The 25438-nt window shown below is 39.8% G+C and overlaps 1 protein-coding gene across 5 annotated transcripts in view; it reads left to right on the top strand.

Annotated features, from left to right (window-relative positions):
• Window positions 1–24265, top strand: part of celsr2 (cadherin, EGF LAG seven-pass G-type receptor 2) — a 229031-nt gene extending 204766 nt beyond the window's left edge. Inside the window, exons 25-35 of one of the 5 annotated variants that reach the window (XM_068007462.1) lie at window positions 2100–2274; window positions 3641–3753; window positions 7720–7799; window positions 9116–9242; window positions 10804–10926; window positions 13932–14059; window positions 14667–14767; window positions 16089–16262; window positions 17796–18032; window positions 19923–20172; window positions 22615–24265. In XM_068007462.1, coding sequence (XP_067863563.1) covers window positions 2100–2274; window positions 3641–3753; window positions 7720–7799; window positions 9116–9242; window positions 10804–10926; window positions 13932–14059; window positions 14667–14767; window positions 16089–16262; window positions 17796–18032; window positions 19923–20172; window positions 22615–22639 — 1533 coding nt within the window. In that variant the 3' untranslated portion in view covers window positions 22640–24265. Of the gene's footprint in view, window positions 1–2099; window positions 2275–3640; window positions 3754–7719; window positions 7800–9115; window positions 9243–10803; window positions 10927–13928; window positions 14060–14666; window positions 14768–15451; window positions 15482–16088; window positions 16263–17795; window positions 18033–19922; window positions 20173–22614 lie in introns of those variants that run through there. The other 4 variants (XM_068007464.1, XM_068007463.1, XM_068007461.1 and 1 more) reach the window with 4 other exon arrangements.
• The last annotated feature ends 1173 nt before the right edge of the window (window positions 24266–25438 follow it).

Below are 25438 nucleotides of genomic sequence, written 5' to 3'. Positions count from 1 at the left end.
GCATTATCGTATGGTCATAACTGGCGAATACCCAGGATAGTCCTCACACACAGGACACCTGTTTGCACATTGCACATGTGAAGTCAGACCATGACTGTGTGACCAGCTTGATCCAATGCATACGCAGCAATGTGTTCTCTCTCACACCTGCCCATTGGTGTTAGGTCTGACCGCACATGTGGAAGAGTTATCATTGCTCACTGGCCTGGTAAAATAAGAGTGTCGTTGGCCTATGCTTTTTAAAAAATTGTTCTCGAAATGTGGATGATGCTTGCAAGACTGTATAACTGCCCTCCCCTAGTTGCTCTGAGGAAGTGCTTCTATGGACCTTCTTCTATGCAACAACTGACCTGTGATTGCTGAAACTTAAGTTTTATCTATATGGTTACATGACTTTGCTACCATTATATCATGGTTAAATTCACATAATTTAAACCTGAATTTAATCACAAAAGTTAAATAAAGCACATGTAAGCAATGTTTGATGCAACACTTTGGTACATTTTAAGAGAAGGAAAGGAATGGAGATTAGTGTTTAATATTAACAATAACTGCAGGCTTTTGAATTGTGGTTTTGTGATCTAAATGCTGAAGTATGTTTAAACTGAGCAATGGAGACCTCTAGTGGAATGGTCAATGAACTACAGTAATAGAAAATTACAGAATTGAGTAAAGGCCGTTTGATCAGAACTTCTGCTGAAAATTTCTTACAATCTTTTCTCATTCTGCACATTTTCAGTCATTCTCATGCATAAAGGCAATAAATTAGATTACTTGTTTCATATACCGACACATGAAAAGAAAGGCAGGGAAAGACCCAGGCCCGGCCTATCGAGTCAACAAAAAACTCTGGGAAATTCCTGTTCGATTCAATAAGGCAAACAAGCTCTAAGAGACTGTGGAGACCCAAGACTCATCTCAGTCAGAACTATCTAGCACCTTACCCCTATAACTGGAAATCTTTTCAGTTTGGAACTTGCCAAGTTCCCTTTTAAAGCACTGTGGTGACTCCATACTCATCATATTGTCTTGGCAGTTTATTCCAGAGGGCAGTGACTCTCTTTGAAAATAAGTATTCCCTGGCATCTAACATAACTCTTTCCCTATGGATTTATTTAGGCAAAACTGCTTGCGCTACCATCCCTAACCATTTCAAATAACCTGGTCCAATCCATTCATCATTTAAAACCTCAATATTATCCCCCTTAAGCCTGCATTTCAACAAAGTTAATAACTCTTGGAGCTTATACTCATAACTGAGAACATTAGACAAGTCAAATTCAAGAAAAGGCCATTTGGCCCAACAAAGTACATCACTATAGTACTCTAATTCTCCCGACCTAGCATTCAACTCTATTTTGAAGCCCTTTTAAAGGATGCTGGTCTACAGTTGGTCATGTTCTTTCCAGACAGAAAGTTGTCAGTGCCACATGGAACTTCTTTCTAAAGTTCAGGTGGTAATTGTTTTGTTTTCTTTCTTTGAGACATGTCACCACAGAATGATGACCTCCTGGCATCTTAACTAAAAAGCTCTTTTTCCATATCTGAGCCTGACAGTAAGTATTGGTGGCCTATTTGACAGTGGAAAAATCATAACTAAATCTGATCCTGTCCTCACCCAATGTCTTTACTTGTTCCAGCAGGAGCTACCTGATGAAATTTTAGCTGTTTTTTCACCTCCCTGTGGGACATAGAGGGCAATTGTAGCATCCCCACTGTCATTGCTGAGATCAGCTTAGTACACATGAAGGAATGTACTTGGGGCCTTCCTAACCTGTACAATTCAGTTGTTCACCATTTATACCCACAAGTTGTTACACAAATTTATATTAACCTAAAGTCCTGTTGGACATTGGAAATTTTAAGACACTTGTTTCAAAGTCTCCATTCTAAGATTCTGGCTAATATTTCCTCCTGAATTATAATTTTTGTTTAGTATTATTCAGTATTAATAAACCATGTTGGTTCAGTGAACTATTCAGATTAATATCTGACTAACAAAGTTTTTTGAAAGGTAATTTCCAGTGCACAGACCTGCACTCACTAGTACTTGTACACAGTAACCAATATATAACTGATAAATTGTATGTCATCCACAGTTTGTCTGCACTGTGATTGCCATCCTGCTCCACTTCTTCTATATGTGCACTTTTGCCTGGATGTTCTTGGAAGGGCTGCACATTTACCGCATGTTAACAGAGGTCCGTGACATCAACTATGGCCCCATGAGGTTCTACTACATGGTTGGCTGGGGTGTTCCTGCCTTCATCACAGGTATTTCTTCTTTGCAATGTTTCGTAAATGATGAATCAATTCCCTTTTTTGAACTAGATAAGCTGCACCTACAATATAGGCACCAACTTTCTAAGTTATGTTCATCTTCCGAAGTAATGCGAAAATCCTAAACATTTGTGACTAAGAAGAAATCAGTTGAATGTATGATTCTTCTCTGGTTGCACAAAATGTCCACCATGTGCTTTGACATGCGTTATTGTCTTCCCACTAGTTTCTGATGCAGGATGCAAAATGTGCCAATCAGTATGCAGATAAGTATTTACAGTGATCTTCGTATCACTTTTATTTGCTGCAAGTGACACATGTTCAGTACATTTATTTTGCTCAATCAATTTTAGTATTTCCCTGGGCCATCGTAATGGTGAAATGAGCTCTTTAAAATGGACTTGCTGTTATCTTTTCAATTTGAAAGTGAAACCCATGATTGGCTCACATACCCAAACTCCTGCTAATGATCAAATTAACGTGTAACTGAAGAAAGCTAGGAATTCATTTCAACTCTATTCTTCATCCATTTCAATATATTTTTAGTCCCTCTGTCTCTTGTGGTACCACCTGAGAGATGGGACATGTAGACAACTGCTCCTAGGTTTCTGCCAAACAGCTGATTAGTCGCTGGGTTGCCAATGAGATTGGTTTGCCCTTTAATTTTGGCACTACTGAAGGAGATGGAGAAATCAGTGTGTAGAATCATGAACTGTAAAACCTGCTGTATTGAACATGATGATGTCAAAGAAATGCAGCAATTTTTGCACTACTTAGTCAAGTTTCAAGACCAATAAGTTGTATTCCCAAGTTTGCAAGTCAAAAGTTCTCTGTGGAAATCGGATCCATACACTTGATTTTATGGTAGTATAGCACATTGAAACAATTACACGATATCCCACTCTGCCACTAGTCTAGTTACATTCTGAAGTTGAGTTATAAACTGCAAGTTTGTGTGTATTGCCCTGCCACTTTGGAGAGCCAACCGGTGTTACCTAATAGCTACAATAATGGCACAGTATGTGGTTATAACTATTTTTTGTTGATTTCCCCATAATCACCATTAGTGATAGAGGCCTAGAAATTCCAGAAGCCCTGCCTTATTGTCAGACGTGTGATGGGGCAAGGATGCCAGTTCTGCCTCCAAAAGTGACATTATAGCAAAGGAGGGACAGGTGCAAGAAGAAGCCTGCCTCCTGTATTGGAAATTGTCAGGAAAGGATGGATACCTGGTGGAAGTTGGTTCCATCGCAAATTGCTCCCGCCCCATCTGAACCTCAAAGTGCATCACTGTATAACTCTAAACATGTAGCTGTTTTATTCTAAACATGGTTTCTTTGTGTTGTGACATTTTTTGCAGGGTTGGCTGTCGGCCTTGATCCCGAGGGTTATGGTAATCCCGATTTCTGCTGGCTGTCCATCTATGACACTCTAATATGGAGCTTTGCAGGGCCCATAACTGCAGCGGTTTCTGTAAGTTTGCAAATTTGTTCTTAAACTACTAGATCTACTAGAAAAGGAACCATTGATAGTATGGCACTGTCAACCTTTTTGGGGGGGGTGGGGGGGGCTGTGAAAATGGCGAAAATCCCGAACGGGTTCGGAAGCCGGCTCCAACCCGTCGACTCCCGGGTTCCCCACAGACACGCCCGAGTGCGCACACGCTTCTAGAATCCGGAAGATAGTTAAAGAACCAAATGTACCTCATTGAGGTACTTAAGGCACTTTATTTTTGACGTAGTAGATAGTTGAAACAATTTTAAACTTACCTGGGCAGCTTTCCCACGACTGCCGATTCACGCCTGGTGAAACAAGGCATGAAGGGCCTGATCAGGCAAAAAGAAACAAAATAAATTAAATAAAAAACCATTGCACAAAGTTAAAGAAACAAAATAAACCTACCTTTCCACCCTGCTCCGATGTCCGATGTCTCCCTCTCCGATGTCCCTCTCAGCCCCTGATGTCTCCCCCTCCGATGTTCCCCCCCCAGCCCCCCGATGTCTCCCTCTCCGATGTTCCTCTCAGCCCTCCCCGATGTCTCTCTCTACGATGTCCTCTCAGCCCCAGTGTCTCCCTCTCCGATGTCCTCTCAGCCCCAGTGTCTCCCTCTCCGATGTCCTTCTCAGCCCCCGATGTCTCCCTCTCCGATCTCCCCCTGTCCCCCCCCCAATGCCCCTCTCCGATCTCCCCCCAATCTTCCCCTCTCTCCCCCCCAATCTTCCCCTCCCCCTCTCCCTCCCCCCGATCTTCCCCATCCCCTCTCCCTCCCCCCCCGATCTTCCCCTCCCCTCTTCCTCTCCCTCCCCCCTGATCTTCCCCTCCCCCTCTTTCCCCCCCCACCCCGGATCTTCCCCTCTTCCACCTCCCCCCCGACCTTCAACTCCTCCCCCCGCGACCCTGATCTTCAGCATCCTTCACTCTCTGTTCCAGCGCCGGATGATGTCTCGCTCTGTCTCTTTCTCTCCCCCCGCCTCGCGTTGCAGCTCCTGTCGGCAGCCAGCCTGTCAATCAGGCTGGCTGCCGGGCGTGAAACCCGGAAAGAACTTTAATCACCATCATTACATTGTGATCGCGTCGGAAAAGGTAAATTCTTTTTATTCGGGTTTGCCACGCGCACCTTCACCCCCCATCACGCTGCCAACCCACCACCGTTTCAAAATTGAGCCCCAAGTCACCACGGGATCAGTGCTGGGACCACTGCTTCTCTTGATTATATATTAATGACTTGGACTTGGGTGTACAGGGCACAGTTTCAAAATTTGCAGATGACACAAAACTTGGAAGGGTAGTAAACAGGGAAGAGGATAGTGATAGACTTCAAGAGGATATAGACAGGCTGGTGGCATGGAAGTACATGTTACAGATGAAGTTTAATGCAGAAAAATGCGAAGTGATACATTTTGGTAGGAAGAATGAGGAGAGGCAATATAAACTAGAGGGCACAACTCTAGAAGCATTACAGGAACAGAGCGATCTGGAGGTATATGTGCACAAATCATTGAAGGTGGCAGGGCAGATTGAGAAAGTGGTTTAAAAAAATACGGGATCCTCGGCTTTATAAATAGAGGCACAGAGTACAAAAGTATGGAAGTCATGATGAATCTTTATAAAACACTGGTTCAGCCACAACTGGAGTATTGTGTCCAGTTCTGGACCCCGCACTTTAGGAAAGATGCGAAGGCCTTAGAGAGGGTGCAGAAGAGATTTACTAGAATGATTCCAGGGATGAGGGACTTTAGTTACGTGGATAGACTGGAAAAGCTGGAGTTGTTCTCCTTGGAACAGAGACAGTTGCGAGGAGATTTGATAGAGGCATTCAAAATCATGAAGGGTCTAGACAGAGTAGATAGAGAGAAACTGTTCCCATTGGCGGAAGTGTCAAGAACCAGAGGACATAGATTTAAGATGATTGGCAAAAGAACCAAAGGTGACATGAGGGAAAACTTTTTTACACATCGAGTGGTTAGGATCTGGAATGGACTGCCCGTGGGGGTGGTGGAGGCAGATTCAAACATGGCCTTCAAAAGGGAACTGGATAAATACTTGAAAGGAAAAGAATTGCAGGACCACGGGGATAGGGCGGGGGAGTGGCACTAGCTGGATTGCTCTTGCATAGAGCTGGCGCGGACTCGATGGGCCGAATGGCCGCCTTCTGTGCTTTAACCTTTCTGTGATTCTATGATTTTCAGTGAGATTTTAGGAATAGTTTTTGCAGCTGATGTAAAAATAGTAGCAGTCATGCTAATGGCCTCGGATGCATTGAATCAGTGTTTTACGGGGCAGAAGCAGGCCACTTGCTCCATCAATCTGCAGTAGTGGTTTTCTCCATGTAAGCCAAATAGTCTAATCACTCTTTCCTGCTCATTCTTCATACCCTTTAATAGTCCTCCTTTTCCAGCAACTTCTAATTTCCTTTTAAAAGAATTTATAGAATCATAGAATGTTACAGCACAGAGACAGAACACTGCTGTAAGTAGTTCTTTCTACACTCAGATGCTACCAATTCCCTTTATCAGGTAAGAGCTACAAGCCCTGTTTTGTTTTAAGCTGCTTCTATGATGTACAAGACTGTGTTAGTAATGCTAGCTTACAACACAGGGTTCATACACAGCCAGCTGCAACCCGAAGGTAAATGGGCTGGGTTACTCCAAGACTGTCTTTACTGGGTCGTCCCATCAAGGCTACTTCTGGGTTATAGCTGGTTGCAGAAGATCCATCACCAGAACCCAGCGCCGCTCATACAAATCTTGCAAAATCATAGAATCATAGAATGGTTACAGCACAGAAGGAGGCCAGGAGGCTATTCGGCCCATCGAGCCTATGCCGGCTCTTTGTAAGAGCAATCCAGCTAGTGCCACTCCCCCGCCCTATCCCCGTGGCCCTGCAATTTTCGTTCCCCGTAGCTCTGTAAATATAACAGCAGCTTTAATCGGGTGTGGATTCACCTCTAGAATATGTAAAAATGCTTTATCATATCCTGATTCTCTGTGTCTTTAATTCTTAAAGGTTTCTGAACCAAGGATTATTGTTTGAGTGATATCAGAAATGACTTATAAGGCACCAGTTACAAAATTATTTGAAAAAGGGACTAGTAAAAGGCAAAAAGTCAAAAGATAGGAAAATAATGTTTCACCACTTTTCACCACAAGTGACAAAGATGAAACGTTGGCGTTTTCTATTTTTAACTTTTTTTACTATCTTTTGACTTTTTACTGTTTGCTTTTTCTCAAATGCTTGTCTCACCAGTCTATAACCAATTACTTTTGTCTTGTTTGATCACTGTACTTTTGTGAGTCATCCATTACCTAGCCTTTTCTCTCATTACTCATTCTGAATACCATACTATAGATGTTTACTGTGGAATCGCTCCAGATTAATGTGCAGGATTCTGTTTGTATGATGAAATTCATTGACCAATATGTGATGAACAGGATAGAAAGTGATTAAGGATCTTTTGAAAAGTGACCTCTTTGATGTATTAATGTCAGGTGAATTCATATTTTGGTGCAAATGTTCACATTTTTCTGTTAATCATTTCCATAGTGGCGAACTGGTACCTGAAAATGTCACATAATGTGGACCAGTGCGTATAATGTATCGTAGTCGGTCCTAGGTAGTCTGTGTGCGATCATATTAAACAGATTAATAGGGCCACTTTTACAATTTAACTTATACTCTACATTTGTTGTAAATATTTATCTTAGCATAAAGGTTCCTCCCTAGGAGTAGCTGTCTTGGTACTTATTCATGCATAGTGGAGAGTAAAGCAGTAGCTATTTATTCAGGTATGTCTTCATTCACTAAATAGTATGTCTTCATTCAGGACTTAATAACTACCAGTTTCACTGTTACGTACTAAGTGTGCATCTGAAAGAAGATAGGAACTGACAAAGGACGAGCTGCAATTCATTGTTATCACTGTGTTTTTCTGCTTTGCAGATGAATGTTTTCCTGTATGTTCTATCTGCCAAAGCTTCCTGCAGACCTAGACACCAAGGCTTTGAGAAGAAGGGGACTGTGTAAGTGCTTATAGATTAAATCTTTAACAAAGCAATAATGGACTCATTTTTAAAAATTTGATTTTTATTATAACTAATCTTAAATAATCAGGACAGAAGCAGAAAATGCAAAGTGGTAAAAGACAAAAGTAATTCCTTAAACTAGTGCTAGAAATGATTAGTATACTGCACCAGCATATATGACCTTATATCAAACCTTTAAATAGTTAATTTAACTCATGAAGTGTCAAGTGGCATTTTATGATTCTAAAATCTACATTTGGCTGTACTTTCTTTTAGAGGGAGGCAAAAATGCAGCCCTCAAGACTTATAATTCTTACATTATTGTTGGACCAAAGGAGGTCCCAGTGCCACCAGCTCAGATTGGCTGCACTGACCTAATAAGGAAGATTTTCTGGGGGTGAAATGCAACATCAGTGCAACGTAAAACGGGCAGTAGTGGATCGGCCACCTGTTACACACCCTGTTAGGTTTCCTTTCCATTGAGGTCAGTGGAAAGGAAAATCTGGAGGAGTGTATAACGGGCAGCCAATCAGTTATTGCCCATTTTGTGCCCCCGTCAAAGTTGAATTTCACCCCCTCTGAGTCCTCACCCACAATATGTTACTTCACCCACACTAGTGCATATCGAAAAATCTGTCCATTGAAATCAATAGGCATAAGATCATGGGTAACACACTTGCAATTTTCTGATACATGCTAACTGCCACTGCAGGCAAAAACTCAGAAAATCTACTCTAAAAGATCTCTCTAATTCCATATTTAAATAGTATACAGAAAAAGCACCTGATGTCTGTCAATTAGCCACAAAGGTGTGAAACCACAATAAGAAAGCAACTATCTAACACAGTGGTGTGTTCTGGTGTCCTTATTATACAGACCAGTAAATGGCAATGTAATGATCTCAGTTTCACATTTCCTCGTTTGTTGCCTTTGAAGTTAACAGCTATTTATTTGCTTATGTGAATTTTTCTAAAAGCATTTTTGATGCCGTTTAGGAGAATGTGATAGACTGAAAAACAATACAATCATTTGGAATTTCTGGGTGGGGGGGGGGGTTCTAAAAACAGCCATTTACGCCATTGCTCCACGATTTCCACTGATCTTGCAGCAGGAGATCAGAAGAACCCCCTGGAAATTCTCCCCAAATGTGTTTTACCAGTATATACGTGTCCAACTTGCGTATTACTGTATATGTTATAAATTATTGGGATACTGCATGTATTACAGAGAATATCATTTATAAGGCAGATGCAAAGTTGGTGTTTTACAGCAACAGAATGATTGTGACTTGCTTTTGTTGAATGTTTCAATAGATCTGGATTGCGCACTGCATTTGTGGTGCTGCTGCTCGTCAGTACCACTTGGCTCTTGGCCTTACTGGCTGTGAACAGTGACACCATTATATTCCACTACCTCTTCGCTGGTTTTAATTGTCTCCAGGTAAAGTTTTCCTTCAATTCACCTTTTACCAAGGCCTGTAGTAATCAATCTTGGGGTCCTAATTATGTTTTGCTTTCCGCTTACAGTTTCTCTATTTTGGCTCTTCACCTGCGCAAATCAGTCTCCTCTCTATTCTTAGCTCTTTCAAAGAGCCAGCACAGGCACAATGGGGCAAATGGCCTCCTCCTGTGCTGTATCATTCTATGATTCTTGCCCAACCATGCCTGTTGGCAATCAGGCTTAGTTTGGTAAGAGGCAATGTGTGGGGAGCTGGATTCAAGCAAATTAGGAATTGGATGTTCACACGTCTTATCTTAATATTCTGAACTTGGGGGCAGTTATCATTGTAGTCAGAGTTGGCAAAAATCTATTTGTATCTTTCAATCGTATATACCATGTATAATGAACACTATTAAGCCAGTCAGATGAACTTTCAGCTATTGCTTTCCATACAAGCAAAGTACCAGGGAATCATTCTTTTTAGTTGCTTTTTTTTAACATGTCCTCCTAGTGCTGCGCTTTCCTATTTTGTTCATGGTATTTTCTATGATACACACTTTTAATGATGATAGTGTTTTTAAAATTATACTTGTATTAGTTAACTGTTGTAGATTTGCTCCAATTTTGCTAGCTCCTATCATTGCATCTGTGTATGAGTGTTTTACTTTTCAATACTGTAAATTTAAATTTTAGAATTTTTAAAAATCACACTATAGTTGCTATTAAAGTAAAAATAAAGTCTCTCATGTCCAAAGTTATATTCATTTTCACTGGCCATGTTACTGAGGAGCCACACTGGAAGTGTAATTTAGTGTTTTACATATTTTGAGCCGTCCTAAATAGCACTAATTCATTTTTTCACTTATGAAAATAGGTTTTACAGAAGTTAAAGCAGTAAAATATTCATGTTATAAAAACAGAAAATGCTGGAAATACTCAGCAGGTCAGGCAGCATCTGTGGAGAGAGAAACAGAGTTAACATTTCAGGTTGATGACCTGTTGTCAGAACTGGAAGAAGTTAGAGATTTAATGGTTTTTAAGTAAGTACAGAGCCAGGGAAAGAGGGAAGGAGGGGTGGAAAGAACAAGAGGGAAGGTGGAAAGTGGAATAGGGTGGAGGACAGGAGTGATTAAATGACAAAAGGGATGGTGGTGCAAGGCAAATGGGGGTGATAATGGGACAAGTAAAGAAACAAAAGATTGGTCTAGAGGAGCTGTAAATGGCAACAGTAGAATCATTACCAGCACCTGCTGTCTGAAAAAATGGGAGCGGTGGTTATGAACTGAAGTTATTGAAATCAATGTTGAGTCTGGAAGGTTGTAAAGTGTCTAATCGAAAGATGAGGTGCGGTTCTTCGAGCTTCCGTTGAGCTTCATTGGTACAGTGTAGGAGGCCGAGGACAGAAAATATTCATGTTTCCAGTGTTAATAAGGAAACTTCTGAAGGGCGAAAGGAGGTAATCTGATAGCAGTGACTGAGCTCGCTAAATGAAGAGGGCTACAATGCTTCTATTGCCTGAGACCAGACTGATAGTTTGTACTCATACTTTTCTTGCTTATAGGGTCCATTTATCTTCATCTTCCGCTGTATCCTCAACAAGGAAGTAAGAAAAGCCTTTAAGTATGCCTTCAGTAAGAAGCACACTGATGATACTGTGGTCACAACAAAATCAACACTGGCATCAGTTAGTAGCTCCTTTTTACTTTTTAGATTTGTCTTTTCTGCATTTATTCCCTGTTACCAGCTGAAATATTAGTCCAATGAAACCCTGGTCTAATAACATCTTATTTTCCCACGAAAAAATGTTCTTCCCAGAATCGGATTCTTGTAACAAGATTTCCACTTACGTAGATAATGAAAGATGGGATTGTGTTACAAGGCTGATGGGTTCTAGTGACCTAGGTTGCGAGGATAAAATTTGTATAGTTTGCGTAGTCGTTGATACCCTGAGAGGGCTGAAGCTACTTTCATCCATTTTTCATATTTTTAATTATAATATGAAATACTTAACACATTTTTTCATGATATTGAGATTTCTGTTGAAATTTATATCCTGCTTAATCATGAATTTTTCTGTTACCATTGCCATTTAGCATCAAAGCGACTGTTTATTGGGAAATAATATGACATTCTCCCAGGCATTCTCACCTTTGCTGAAAATTATAAACTTGTACAAGAGACACTATTGGCATGTGTACTATTCTATATATAAAAGGCTATGTTTTTTGATAGTGCTTTTTAAAAAACACTTCATTTGAACAAAGTTTAATTACATTTTATTTAACAGTTAAATGTTCAATGGTTACAGTATCAAAGTATATTACTATCTATGCACTGTTTTTAGTAGGACGGGTTCTTATGGGGAAATAACCCGGCATCAATAAATCCTATAAAAACATGACTGGAGATGAGAGTATATTGTGATGGAGCACACATTGAATAGAGGTGTGAATAAATGAATAGTACATAGGAACAGGAGTAGGCCATTTAGCCCCTAAGGCCTGTTCCGTCATTCAGTGAGATCATGGTTGATCTGTGCCCTAATTGTCTCTACCCATCTTAGCCCTATATTCTTTAATACCTTTTGTTAACAAAATTCTATCAATCTCAGATTTTAAATTAACAATTGAGCTAGCATCAACTGCCGTTTGCGGAAGAGAGTTCCAAACTTCTACCACCCTAAGTGTGTAGAAGTGTTTCCTAACTTTGCTCCTGAAAGTCCTGGCTCTAATTTTTAGGCTATGTCCTCTAGTCCTAGACTCCCCAACCAGTGGAAATAGTTTCTCTCTATCTACCCTATCAGTTTCCCTTAATATCTTGAAAACTTTGATCAAATCACCCCTTAATCTTCTAAATTCCAGGGAATACAACCCTAGTTTGTGTAATGTCCCCTCGTAACTTAACCCTTGGAGTCCAGGTATCATTCTAGCATTCCACTGCACTCCCACCAAGGCAAATATATCCTTCCTAAGGTGCGGTGCCCAGAACTGAACACGGTACTCTAGGTGTGGTCTAACCAGGCCTTTGTATAGCTGTGGCATTACTTCTACCCTCTTGTATTCTAGTCCTCTAGATATAAAGGCCAGCATTCCATTAGCCTTTTTAATTATTTTCTGTACCTGTCCATAACATTTTAATGATCTATGTACATGGACCCCTAAGTCTCTTTGGACCTCCACTGTTTTGAGCTTTTCACCATTTTGAAAGTACTCTGATCTATCCTTTTTAGGTCCAAAGTGGATGACCTCACACTAGCCTACATTGAAATCCGTTTGCCACATTTTTCCCCATTCGCTTAATCTATTAACATCTCTCTGTAATTTTATGCTTCCATCTACATTGCTTACAATGCTATCTTTGTGTCATCAGCAAACTTGGATACATGGCTCTCTATTCCGTCGTCTAAGTAGTTAATAAATACAATGTCTAGTTGAGGCCCCAACACAGATCCCTGTGGGACACCACTAGTCACATCCTGCCAATTTGAGTACCTGCCCATTACCCCTACTCTCTGTCTCCTGCCACTCAGCCAATTTCCTAAGCAGGTCAATAATTTGCCCTCCATTCCATGAGTTTCAATTTTAGCTAACAGTCTCTTATGAGGGATTTTACCAAATACCTTCTGTAAGTCCATGTAAATAACATCCATAGACATTCCCCTATCCACTACTTTAGTCAACTCTTCAAAAAATTCAACCAGGTTCGTCAGACATGACCTACCCTTTACAAATCCATGCTGGCTCTCTCATAACAACAGAAGAAATAGGAGCAGGAGTAGGCCACACGGCCCCTCGAGCCTGCTCTGCCATTCAATCAGATCATGGCTGATCTTCGATCTCAACTCTACTTTCCTGCCCAATCTCCATATCCCTTGATTCCCCTAGAGTCCAAAAATCTATCTATCTCAGACTTGATATGTTCAACTACTCAGTATCCACAGCCCTCTGGGATAGAGAATTCCAAAGATTCACAACCCTCCGAGTGAAGAAATTCCTCCTCATCTCAGTCTTGAATGGCCGACCCCTTATCCTGCGATTATGCCCCTTAGTTCTTGACTCTCCAGCATGGGAAACAGCCTTTCAGCATCTACCCTGTCAAACCCCCTCATAATCTTATAAGTTTCAATGAGATCACCTCTCATTCTTCTAAACTCCAGAGAGTATAGACCCATTCTACTCAACCTCTCCTCGTAGGACAACCTTCTGTTCCCAGGAATTAATTTAGTGAACCATTGATGCACCGCCCCTAAGGCAAGTATATCCTTCCTTAGATAAGGAGACAAAAACTGGACGCAGTACTCCAGGTGAGGTCGCACCAAAACCCTGTACAATTGTAGTAAGACTTCCTTACTCTTGTACTCCAACCCCCTTGCAATAAAGGCCAACATGCCATTTGCCTTCCTAATTGCTTGCTGTACCTGCATGCTAACTTTTTGTGTTTCTCTGATCAGCTGAACATGTGTTTTTAACAATTTGAGTGTAAACATCCAGAATATACAACAATTGTTCTTGTTGGATTTGAAGAGTTGGTCTAAATGGTATTTTCTTGTAAAAGAACAAAGATTTGAAGACTTTTTGATATGTTTCTCTATAAGTGCGATGTTCTTCTCTGTGGTTGTGTAAAATAGTTGATTTAAAAACAAAACATTTTCTTTACTCCTAATTGCTTCATGCCTTTTGTTTCAAGCAGTCGTTGTGTAATAACACGTATATTGATGGTCGTGCATATCGCTCAGCCTTTGGCGATTCAACTGGGTCATTAAGCAGTGCTACGAGGTCAGGCAAAAGCCACAACAGCTACATTGCATTTGTTCTCAGGTAATTTGGCAGACGGGGCAACACTCTGACTAATTCAATCCAATTCAGTCACTGATACTATAATGATTTGAAGGACTGTTCTGACTTGACGTTTTACTTTCATTTCGAAAATGAGTTCCCAGTTATGTCTGAATTCCCAGTGGAAAACAAGATGGATTGCGTCCATGAAGATGTAACTATAGTTTTGAAATCCTGTGCCTCAGAAATAGTGAGGACAAATGGCAACACCTAAAATTTGGTGTCAGTTAGTATTGTAAGATTATGATTAGAGCAATATTATGATTTGGGCTGGACTCCACTCTACTTACCTACCCGCCAAAATAATAATATTCTTTTGGAGGGAAGTGATATCTATTCAACAGCTAATAGAATAACAATAGTTAGGCCCATGTTGCTGTCACAGGTCACACCACGTCCTTATTCCTGAGTAAATATCAAAGTAAAATTTGTTGTACATTTATACCATTCTTGCAGGGATGAATGGGGGCTATGTTCAATTCTGCAGCCTTGCCCATTTTCGGTGGTAGTATCTGCAGCCCTAAATCTGTGTACCTGTAGTAACATCGCTAGCTACACTGTTGAGGACAAGTTATTCTCTTTTCTTTAGGGAAGAAGCTGCCTTGAATAACAGTACCTCGAGTCAAGCCCACGTTGCTCTCACTGACCATGCCACTTCCTTATTCCATGAGATTAAGGTGAACCCAGATGGTAAGATGGCATATTTGTGGTTACTGTGCATCCTTCGCTGGACAATCTGAGTGTGTAACCTTAGATCCTAAATCCAAAGTTTCTAGAAGATGTGCAAGTCCAAATTTAGTCCCTTAATAACTGTTTCACAGCCAAATTTAATGAAAATGGAATCAAAGCGTTAAACCACTTAAAACCCAATTATATAATAAATATTGAGTAAGCTTGTTAACTATCATAGCACAACCGTTCTTTAGCAAGGGGGCAGTTGTACTTTGAACTGCAATAAAATGGGCCCTTTTTGGCACTAGAGACAAGAGCATATTTTTTCTAAATCCCTGATAATGTGGGAAAGGGCACAATATAATGCATACAAGTTATTTGCATTGTTTAGCACTAAGAATTGTGCTATAGTACCTCAATGCTGATTGCACTGTAAATTCTGACTAATTTGCCTTGCAAACCTGATGAAGAGCATTATTTGAGGAGAAAGAGAGATCAGCATCCTTCCTGCTTCTGGATGGTGAACCAAGGATAGAAATGCCTACGTGTCCTTTATTTATTGAGAAATGGCCCTGATGGAATCTTTAGCTTGCATTTCACCATCAGTATCGGTGGGAAGGATGTAAATTTCCATATCCTGAATAACAGCTGCTTGAGAGGAAATTAGTGGATATGTAATTCAGGTGGGTTTCTTCCATTCAGGAGATTCTCCATGAACATATCTGAAGTGATGTAAGTGCTTCCTCAAAGGGAGGAAATATATTTTATAATCTTTTCAAACAGGAAAAGAACTTTCCATTGTTTTGCTACTTCTTTACTTAACAAGATCTTCAGAGTTTGAATATACTGATGCTTAAAAGGTTACATTGTTGCACTCAAACCTATTGTTGGATAAATATATTCTACTAAATTCTCCCATAATCTTTAATGTTATTAATGGAGATGTCCATTTACTGAGCAATATACCTGAGTCACCTATTCTTTATGCTGCTGTTTAGAAATTGTTTGTGAGCAGACATTATGTCATGCATAACTGATGATTCAGAAAGTTGAATACCAATGATATGATGCATGAGAATTGGTGGAGTGTATAAAACGCTCTTCATTCATGCTGTTAGTGAAATGGAACTCCAAATCATAAGTAGATGTTTTACATAAAATCTCTGCTCTCAAGCTGCCTCCAACTAGTTGCAAGGACTGATTGAGAGACACAAATCTCCATTCATAACATTTAAGAGATTGTGATCATTCTGTAGTACACCATTAAACATGATCTTTGAATTTGATCCAGAATGAATGATAGTTACTACATTGTTTATTCGGATGTCCTTCTTTACAGAACACGATTCAGACTCAGACAGTGATCTGTCTCTGGAAGATGACCAAAGTGGATCTTATGCCTCCACTCATTCTTCAGATAGTGAAGAAGATGAGGAGTATCAAGGAGAACCAGGTTGGGAGAATATTATGTCCCCAAATAATGAAAAACATCCTAACCACAGTACTCCAAAAGGTAACTGTATGAAGCAGCTCAGACTCCCTTATTACATCCATGTTGGAACGGTAAGCCAGTTCATGGAACCAGATACCAGTCACTGGATCCAGTTTCTGGTTAGTTCCAGTGAACTTGAGTAGAGTCAGGTATCAGCAATTAAAATCCTATGAGTATTGTCTTATCTGTGCCATTTTATTCTAATTTTTTTATTTATAACTTACTTGGGTTAATTCTACAGCAATCAAGTTATTAAAAAATTTAAACATTGAGTGCTCGTGATGGAATCTTTAGCTTGCATTTCACCATCAGTATCGGTGGGAAGGATGTAAATTTCCATATCCTGAATAACAGCTGCTTGAGAGGAAATTAGTAGATATGTAATTCAGGTGGTTACATTTTTAGGGGTTTGTGGCAGCACTAATTGTTAGTAGTCCCTTTTGTAATAACGCCAATGGTGTACCAGTCTATCAATGGCCTACTTTTGATGATGCAAACTGAACCATGCAGCTGGGTTTCACATTGCTGAAAAAATAATGAAAATACCAATTAAGTAGCAAAGCTGAACTACTCCAACACAGAAACACTTTTATCAATTTAAACATTTAAACATTTGGAAGTGCCAGGCAATGACCATCTCCAACAAGAGAGAATCTAACCACCTCCCCTTGACATTCAACAGCATTAGCATCACCCAATCCCCCACCATCAACATCCTAGGGGGGTCACCATTGACCAGAAACTTAACTGGACCAGCCATATAAATACTGTGGCGACAAGAGCAGGTCAGAGGCTGGGTATTCTGCGGTGAGTGACTCACCTCCTGACTCCCCAAAGCCTTTCCACCATCTACAAAGCACAAGTCAGGAGTGTGATGGAATACTCTCCACTTGCCTGGATGAGTGCAGCTCCAACAACACTCAAGAAGCTCAACACCATCCAGGACAAAGCAGCCTGCTTGATTGGCACCCCATCCACCACCCTAAACATTCACTCCCTCCACCACCGGCACACAGTGGCTGCAGTGTGTGCCATCCACAGGATGCACTGCAGCAACTCGCCAAGGCTTCTTCGATAGCACCTCCCAAACCCACGACCTCTACCACCTAGAAGAACAAGGGCTGCAGGCACATGAGAACAACATCACCTGCACGCTCCCCTCAAGTCACACACCATCCTGACTTGGAAATATATCGCCGTTCCTTCATCGTCATTGGGTCAAAATCCTGGAACTCCCTACCTAACAGCACTGTGGGATAACCTTCACCACACGGACTGTAGCGGTTCAAGAAGGCGGCTCACCACCACCTTCTCAAGGGCAATTAGGGTTGGGCAATAAATGTTGGCCTTGCCACGACACACATCCCATGAATGAATGAAAAACAATGTTACATGAAATACTCAGAAATTAAAGTAATGAAGAACCTTCTGTAATTACCAGGTTCAAGGTGACTACCCACTGTGTATTTAGATTCATGCCCTAATGTGTAGGAAAAGAAAATTGCGGTCTTTGTCATTTCTGTCTTTAAAACAAATTTGAATGGATTTTTCTAGTGGACAACATATCTGCCCATGTGAAACCTTATTGGCCAGGAGAATTTATGACCACAGCAAGTGAAAGTGAAGGCCACGGCGGGTCAGAGAATTTAAAAGTCGAAACAGTGGCAAACATCGAGCTTCACCGAGAAAAGCTCAACCATGTGGATGAAAGGCCAAAGGAGAATGGAGACAGTCTGTACAAAGAAAATGCATTGACATCATTGCCGAACCCTAATGCACAACCTCAGAAAGGTAACTGTCGGTAGAAATCACTTCATTTGTACAAAAGTCCTTTGCATAATTTGGTTATTTAGCATTTTTATCAATTAAATGAGTATTGACTTTGTTTATGGAGATATCAATTTATCCTTAGCGCCATCATTTTCAGAATCATTGTTTGACAAAAGTAATGAAGGTGCTTCAGCTCCATAGAATCCTTTCCAATGCTGTAACACAAATAGAAACAGGCAACTGATGAAACAGAGAAAACACCCAGCTATTCCTCTGGGTCACCAAGGCAGAATACAATACGTAAGATTAAAGTAGTTCTTCCCTATCAGACAGGCAATTGTGTTATTAATCAATTTAGTGGGAATCAACAATATGGGAAGGAGTAGGATGGGGAATCATGGAAGGGGAGTTTCAGGAACTAGGTGAAAGATTAAGGAGAAAGAGCTCCAAGGTTATTACCCATGCCACACACTGGACTCGTTAGGGTTGTACAGATAAGGCAGGTCAATGTGTGGCTTGCACATGGTGCAAGACAAAGGGCTTTTACATTCCTGGAACATTGGGACTACTTCTGGAGCAAGGAAAGGCTGTACAGATGGGATGACCTTCACCTGAACCATTTGGTGGTAGCTATATTCTAGCGAATGGGATGAATAAAGGAGTGGAATAGGTTTTGGTCTTATAATGTGAGGGGGAAGTGAAGTCAGAGCAGACCGCCAGCTAAAGAAAATCATGGAAGTTAGATTAAGAATTGTGAAAGATGACTTAAGTTGTGTTTATATGAGTGCAAGGAACAAAATGGGCTGAAAGTGATGTAAACAGGGAGCAATTTGACATTTAAGGACAGAGTAGGAAAGACAGGTAGTGGGGTGGCACTATCAGGGTCAATGCTGGAGGGCACCATCAGGCATGATCTGGTGTAACCGCCAGGATCGCCACCCACAGATTTGTGGGCCATTGTGTTTTTTATATTTTCTTCCTCTTTTAGTCTTGTGTCATATGTGCTATTCCCTGGATGAGAAAGTACCCTTTGCTCTGGGCTTTTTCTGTCCCATTCCATAACCAGCTGTGTCTCATCTGAATGACTATCTGATTTCTCCCCCCACCTTGATGAATACATTGAAGTTGATCGCCAATAGAGTATAAAGTGGGGATCAACAATTTGCCCTGTGGAAAATCACAGCTGCAATTGCCATCTTACAAGTCTGGCACAGCACATTTGAGTGCCAACATGTTGTGTAACTTCCCTGTATTTAAATAGTATTTTAGCCTCTTGATTTTTAAAAGCCTTTCAATTTCCAATAACAAAACTGAAAATGTAACCAATAAAACTATAATATTTATTTGCCCTTCTGAACAATTTTCTGCTGATTCTTAGGCAAAGTTTGTATTGTGTTGTTATTTGTGATGCTTGCTTTATTTGTTCTTGTGTGTACACTCTTATTGATCAGTCTCATCTCACAGAAGTTTAATTGTAGCTCAGTTGTAATTCAGGGGTTCCCCATTCCCCACATCACCTGATAATTCATTTCAAAACAGCTTAAAGAAATTTTCTATAGTCCAGAAATCTGGCAGTTTTGGTTGTCATATTCTGTTATTGTCTTTTGCAGCACGACGGTCAAATTAGTGCCAAACTGATGATGGTGGATCCTTACTTCTAACATGTATTTTAATTGTGGCCTTTAATGATGATTTTTATCTGTCTTGGTTGAGATTAAGGGACAATATTGCAATTCACTCTGATTCTCTTTGATCTCTTTGATCTGTTCTCTTTGATCAAAAAATGTTTAGTCATTAATCTGCCATATTTCAATCACTTGTATGATACGAATATCTGCATTAATGCCTGGAAAATAAAATATTGCCTTCAGTAAGTTATGAAATGTTTTCATCTTCCTTTGAAACTTACAGGAATTCTGAAAAATAAAGGGTTACCACTCTTCTCAGAGAAGAATAGCATCAATCGAATTCATAATGAACTTTCCAATCATAAACCTGCCACTGTCTCCTCACGAGCATCTTCAGTGGGATCCAGTGAAGGAAGCCGGTCAGGAGGCGTAACAAAACTGAGGCAAACAACAGGGGAGCAGATGAATGGAGTGATGCCCATAGCCATGAGCATTAAAACAGGCACAGTGGACGAAGATTCATCAGGCTCCGAGTGAGTATCTCTTACATGTGTCCCTCAAAGCTAGCTAACAAAAACACAGCACAGAAGGCAAACTGACTGAATCCCTGAAGTAGAAAATCATTACGTATTGCTATAGCAAGAGAGGCCTGTTGTAATGTGAAGCAAATGACTTTAATTTGTATAGTTTCTACAGGTGCTGGGATCTAGTTTGTCGCTTTGCCATGAAGTTGCAGTTGTTAATTTTTACACATATTGCACCATACAGAAGTTAAGATTATTGTGCACAGAAAATAGCTGCAGAAACCTAAGGCAAGATTTTCAACTTGCCATCTGGACATTAAACTGGCACTGTGAATCAGACACCCATTATAGAAACCGTCCGACTTTCATTTCCATTGAGATCAAAAATTGGGCAGTTTCTATATCGGGCAGCCAATCTACTACACCAGTTTTACGACTGGACAAGTTGAAAATCTACCTCCTCGTTTCCTAATGCTTTCTTAGAGGTGGATAGAAAGACCCATTACATTCTGCAGGAAAAAAATCTAAATGGGTTATTTGTTATTGGGGATTGTTGGTGGATTGCTGAAGGATTATCAGACCTGCCACTTTATGGTCAAACCCTTTGATCAATATTTCATAATATAACACATACCACATGCCCTTCTATAGTTATGGACCCTTCTGCATTACAGATAACATGTAATAAAGTCTCTAAAATAATTATGTTGCTATTCTTCTAGTTCTGTTCCAAAAATAAGTTTTACCTTAAATTAATGTCATTCTTGTTTGCAATGCTCCATAGTCAAAGCTGTCTACGGTCACAGGTGAAAAATGGTCATTTGAATTGGATATCAGAGGGTTGCCAGAAAGAAGTAAGGAAAATGTTAAAACTGGGGGTGGGAGAACGTAACAAGCAGTAGTAAAGTGAAGCGGTTTTGATATCATTTCACCACAAAAAGGAAAAATATACAACATTTCTGACTCATTAGAATATCTGCCATATTCCAAATGGAATTTAATTTGTTCCCCCTCAATTACAGTACTTCTAATAAATTTCGTCATGAGGACAAAATTAAGAAGCTTCATCAATATGGAGATGTGAAACAAGTTCCCAATTAAAAGTTAATGGATCTCCCTTTGCAGCAGAATGAGAGAGGGTCAACTCAGAATTCACCACTGCACGTACTTCACTCCGCACAAACTTAGAAACTTCCTAGCAGATGAATGCTGGTGGAACTGACCAGGACAGAAACATTTGGTTATGCCCAGGCCACCAGTCCTTCCAGAAGGAGGTGTGTGAGGCCATAGGAACTATGCATACTCTGCCTTCTGCCAGCTGGGCACTGAACCCATGTCACTCATAAGCTTGCACAGATCTTGCACCTGGCAGCAAGAAGATGCATTTCCCTGCTGTGGCCAATACCAGAAGATATTTGTTCAAATCACATGTGGGACATTTGCCAGTCAGAGCAAATCATGCAGACTGTGCATGGAACTAGAAATACGCCAGGGACAATGCAGCCCCTGCTGGGGACCCTTAACTGCCTTAACCTATTGTTACATTTCCCCCCTTAATTAATAACTCTGGAACTGTCCTAATGTTTAGAACTGTATAACTATATTCAACCCTCATTCAATGCACCTACACATAATGAAGTCTTTATTATGTACTATGGATTAAACGATGTTCATGAGAAAGCAAGGAAACTTCTTGTACAAAACAATTGACAAGAATTAGCTTTTTTAACACTTTTTTTAAGAGTTGAATGAGTGTGGTCAGGAATGGGATTGAGGATTTAAGGATAAGCAGACATAGTGATATCAACTGGTGTGTGAAACATGGTGGGTCTTGAACTACTGGGATTTTGGGAATGTCATTCCAAGGGACCTGGCACCATGCATATTTGGAAAGTCAATGTTGAATATAAGGTGTAAGGCTAGATAAGTATTTTTTGGATTTGCTTGATTTATCTTTAAGGAGCAAGGAGAAATTTTCCATAATCTATCCTCAGGACATGAAATGGGTTGAGTAGAGTTCACGATAGCGCAGAGCGTGCAGGGTCTGTCGAAGGAACAGTTTGATGATCTGAATGGATTTTTCTCATTCAAAGCTTTCTAATGTATTTATTGCCCTATATCTTTCTTTTAAATAAAACAGCATTGTTTTCATCCTTGGATTTGCCAAAAACACTTAAATTTGTTCTGTAATATGAAAGTTAAAATCAATATCTATACATCTCTGTATTTATGAATCACAAACTAATTTCTATTCCCTTTTTCTCCTCATCAAACTTGCAGATTTCTATTTTTTAATTTTCTCCATTGAAACATTTACAGTTAATTTGAAACAGTATCACACTGTCAGCCATATACTTCCAACTATGAAATGCAGTTGATTTCCATCACACTATTTTCAACATATAATCATGGTCATGCATTTTTCTTTTCTTTTGTCCTTTTCACACTCAGTAGCAGTGACGAGACCTCGATATGACTTCTCATGTCAACATAGGACACGGTGGATTGCTAAAGCTGCGACAAAGTCACTTTGCTTACTTCAGACAGCACATGTGACTTGCTGTGCCTTGTCCCAAGGTACAAACCTGCACATAAGCGAACTCTCTAAAGTGGAAAGGAAAGAAACTGCTGTCATGTGGGAAGTGTGTCTGGAAGTTGTGACTACTTGTTATTATCAGTGCCAAATCGTGTTGAGACGCTGCTCTGTTTGCGCACAGTACTGTGGACAAAGTGGGTGCCTGGAGACCAGATTACAAAATAATCGAAATGCACCCAGACATACTTTGGAGCAGTCAGGACAGAACACAGAGCAACTAAAATTCAAAGAAGCAAATTGAAGCTTCAGAATTTCATGTTCTCAAACAATGTGCAAAAGAATGGAAGACTTAAAGCTTCAGGGAATTTATTATAACTACTGTTTATATAAGGTCTGTTTGTGATTATACCCCTGTGTCAAAAACTCCCCAAGACAATCTCGATCCCAAGCTTATTTGACTCCTTTATCTTTCCTGATTTTAAGATTAATTGTGCCAGTTTTAGGTTATGAGAAACCTGCATTACAGGAATAATATCAGTCACCTCACAGTAAGGGCACCTCACATGTAGCTACGGCCATTTTCTGTTTAAGCTACAGCTATATGCAAATAAAGCATTTAATTACTTTGAAATTAAATGTAGCTTTCGCTGCAAAAAGCCTTTGCATTTTTGTTTTATCAATGTTCAATACAGTAGCAATGGATCAAGAAGTGTGTATTTTTTACTGAAACACATTTATTATTTTGGTACGGTTTAGAAATTAATGTACGAAGGAGTAAAAACACTGTACTTGACCTGCTTTATTTGGCAACGATAAACTTTTTACACAATCCATATCATTAACTAGATTTTCATCTTTTTAATCTAGATATTCACATCTAAACTATCCAGTTTGGTAATATTTTTATTATGGGTGCACATTATAAGAAGCAATGCATGCTATTGAATTTGTCTTTGGGAAACTAGTGTCACAGGTTGACTATCTGGCAGGCCCCTTTAAATAGCTCACAACATGAACTGAGCGGAATGCTGCAACTGTACAGATACAAGCCGGTAAACTGTAACCACATTCACCACATGTGGGGGAAAAATTGCCTTTAGCCACATGGCCTTCATGCTCCAGGTATCATGGAGTTGTCCTCAGACCAATGCCTACTTTGAACAATTTTTTTTTAACAAGACAGTTGTTTGTAGATATTTTGATATAATTTGTAAGTTGTCTTGAGAGAAAATGTGTGATGTACATGCTTTTCTTTTTAACGTTGGTTAACATAGTCCTAAAAGAAAAGTGAGTAGAAAATCCAGGATGTTTTATTTAAAGAACGCTGCTCATTTTTTCTGTTAATATGTTTGTCCATATTGTATAGATTCAATGTTTTGACTGAAAGCAAAGGCTTCCACTATTTTAACTGAAGGAAATTTGGTGATGATTTTTCCATTGTTGTCTTCACCACAAAAGACCCGAAAACTGAATGCTTTCTAACAGTGAATTGTACAGTGAAATCCTTAATGTACATATTGTAGGTTTTTAAATAAATGTAGTTGAAAGAGGTATAGTAGCCTGAAATTGACAGCGGTATGGCCAATTATTTTGCCCAGAATATATTCATTCTTGATTAGGAGGAACTTGTTAATAATCTAGTACAATTTCTTGATCTATTGTTAGCTTATTCATTTTTGGTATATTTTCCAAGTATGTTCTTTTCTCATTGTTTTCTAACAGAGAGCATTGCATATTAGATGTACAATTAAGATTGTATTAATCTTCACTGATGTTAGTTGATCATATCTCTGCTGTGTTCCTGCAGCTTCAAATGGGAACTAAATATGAGCTCATTTCACTTATGCCTCTTAATTTAGTAGCGTCATGAACCGAATCTCCACTGAGAACTGAAATGGGGACAATGGAATCTGGGCAGCACTCTTAGGAACATAGGAAAGTACAGGACCAGGAAAGATTTCCCAGTCCATCTGGCCAGTCCAAAAATGAATTCCTTCACAGGACAGGATGCAAAAATACTTAATTTACAGTGATCTTTACATTATGTTGTGTAATAATTAGACTGTTTATTGTAAGCAGGTTAACACCTCCACTAAAATAGTGATCAAAACATATTAAGCAATTGTATACTATTATCACAGCATAATTTCAAGTCTAATAGATCTTTGGAAGTGGCTCTATACAAAATATCCGCACCTATACTGCCTTTTACTAGCCATTGAAAAGCAAAATGCCCTTAAAGAAAGACCCGAGGGCACTAGTGAATGTGCAGATGCTTTTATGACATTGGGTGTATGAGATGATTCAGCAGAACACTATCCCATTGAAATGTAATCCATATCAACAACCAATTCTGCTTTCTGTAATAATGGATATATATATTTTGCCCAGATTTGAAAACTGATGGATGGGACCAAAGGTTATGTTAGTGAGTCTACAGCTGATTCTCAGTTTGGAAAAATGGCCCAATAAGAGAAAGGAAGCAAACACAAATTGAGCTCACATATTTATTACAGAGATCCACAGCTGTGCCATTTTGAGCACAAGTGTGAAGAAATTTGAATTTCCATATTTCTGCAGAATTCTTAAATTATAATAGGGTACCGTGAAAAATTCAGCAACCACGGATTATTCCATCTGCTGCAAAGGGATCAAGTGATTGAATGGTAATTTATGAATATTGCACCACCTTTGAAAAGTGTCTAAGATATCTGATAAAACTAGAGGAAAGCAAAATGG

The sequence above is a fragment of the Heptranchias perlo genome, chromosome 27 (genome assembly GCF_035084215.1).
Source record: "Heptranchias perlo isolate sHepPer1 chromosome 27, sHepPer1.hap1, whole genome shotgun sequence".
In the NCBI taxonomy this organism is placed as follows: domain Eukaryota; kingdom Metazoa; phylum Chordata; class Chondrichthyes; order Hexanchiformes; family Hexanchidae; genus Heptranchias; species Heptranchias perlo.
Note: the sequence above shows the minus strand (reverse complement) of the source record. Positions and strands in the feature narration are given on the sequence as shown.